At 35.2% G+C, this 1,617-nt stretch overlaps 1 protein-coding gene across 1 annotated transcript; it reads right to left on the bottom strand.

Moving 5' to 3' along the window:
* Nucleotides 1-21: 21 nt before the first annotated feature.
* On the bottom strand, nt 22-1,617 carry LOC119683914 (TPR-containing protein DDB_G0280363-like). The gene is made up of 2 exons (XM_038097802.1): nt 1,384-1,617; nt 22-1,257 (listed from the first exon to the last, which is right to left on the bottom strand). The coding sequence occupies exon 2, from the start codon at nt 1,180-1,182 to the stop codon at nt 322-324; it is 861 nt and encodes a 286-aa protein (XP_037953730.1). The 5' UTR covers nt 1,183-1,257; nt 1,384-1,617; the 3' UTR covers nt 22-321.

Genomic DNA, 1,617 nt, shown 5'->3' with positions numbered 1-1,617 from the left:
TAATGGCAATAGGTTCTAAAGCGAAAAATATTAAATAGTTTTTTAATAAAATATTAAAAGAGCATTCTTGCTGCCTTGAGTACACACTCAAACTACACTCTAGCACAGGTACACTTTACTTGGACTTCTATTGACTAAACAAAGGCTTGCCTTTTCCACTTAATTGCTATGGAAAGGCACTTCAAAATTTGTCGTCGTGAATGATATAAAAAGCACTACTGCACAAAGGAAATGTCGGCAATTATACAGTGTAAGAACGTTTTTATATAGTTCAATTCATCATTTGTGTGTCACTTGGTCAAAGCACTTAAGAACACAAATTTAGATCCTAAAATTCAGATTAAATATTTTCGTTTGCGTGCAATTCTTGGCAACTAAAACAAAATAAAAATGCATAAAAAGTAGTAAACCGAAGAAAGAAATCAAAATAAAAATTGTGATGCGTAAAAGAAGCAACCTACAAAGATTAGACCATTCACCACCAGTACTAGAACCACCAATAACACCACATAAGCCATTATCTTGTGCGTGTCTTGTTGTAAGCAAGTGCTGACTATTTGTTTTATGAACGTGTTCGCGCTCATGATTCAAACGACGACTGATTAAATTTTGTATTGCCAATATACCATTATCCTCCAAGCCATTGGCTGACATTCCTGAGTAGCGCTTGTTCTTGTTGCCGAAATGCGTTTGGCGTCCAGCGATCGTGGGAGCACCGTTCTGCTGGTTTATGTCTAGATCAGCCAACTCTTTAAGGCACAACCATTCGCCATCGACCGACACTCGAAAATTACACAAATAGATGGTGTCTTGCACACCGCCGGCGATTTCTTCGTTCGTGTTGGCATGTGCTGCTTTTGGAATTGCAATTGTTGTAGAATTATTGTTGTGCTGCTGTTGCTGTTTTTGTTGTTGTTGTTGCTGTTGTTGGTGATGCTGCTTCTGCCTGTTCTGTTTCTGAAGTGCACCATTGCTGCTGAGATTTGCACTTTGTTGCTGTTGTTGTTGCTGTTGCATTTTACAATTTTTATTCAACGATTTGTAATGCTTTGTAATGTTTCTTGTTTTATTTGTTGCAGTTGCTGTTGCAGTTAGAGTTGAAGTTGCAATATTATTAGAAGTTGTGCCAATATTGTTATTGTTCAATGCAATTTTTTTGGTGTCTTCGACCAAGGTACGCATGTTAGTTACGACAAAATGCTTAATAATATTTGCCTTTAATGTACAATATTGGTGGTCACTTCACCTTTCCGCCTCCTTGAGAACATAAAATTAAATAGAGAAATTGAAATAATATTATGGGACCGTAGAGGTGACAACACAATTGACTTTTGCACACTTTTGTGAAAAATCGAAATGATTCAGGATTATTTACGTGATTACCTTTTTGATTCACAACTTTGCCCAGTTGCAGTTGCACTTTATTACAAAATTTCTGAGATAAATTTTTATTGTATTGCAATTAAGAAATTTAATTCAAAATTCACAAAAACTAAAATTACTTAAAATTAACACAAATTTTATAATTATTGCTGCTTGAAAGTATTGCTTGCAACAACTTTTGCTCATGCTCCGTTCGTGTGCAATTTTCAACGAATTTTTAGGAATTGTTAAATT

This window comes from Teleopsis dalmanni, chromosome 2 (genome assembly GCF_002237135.1).
Source record: "Teleopsis dalmanni isolate 2A chromosome 2, ASM223713v2, whole genome shotgun sequence".
Classification (NCBI taxonomy): domain Eukaryota; kingdom Metazoa; phylum Arthropoda; class Insecta; order Diptera; family Diopsidae; genus Teleopsis; species Teleopsis dalmanni.
This window is presented reverse-complemented; position numbering and strand designations above follow the sequence as displayed.

Excerpts from the sequence above, each read along its gene's own strand:
- LOC119683914 (XM_038097802.1), bottom strand. The coding sequence starts at position 1,182 with ATGCGTACCTTGGTCGAAGACACCAAAAAAATTGCATTGAACAATAAC.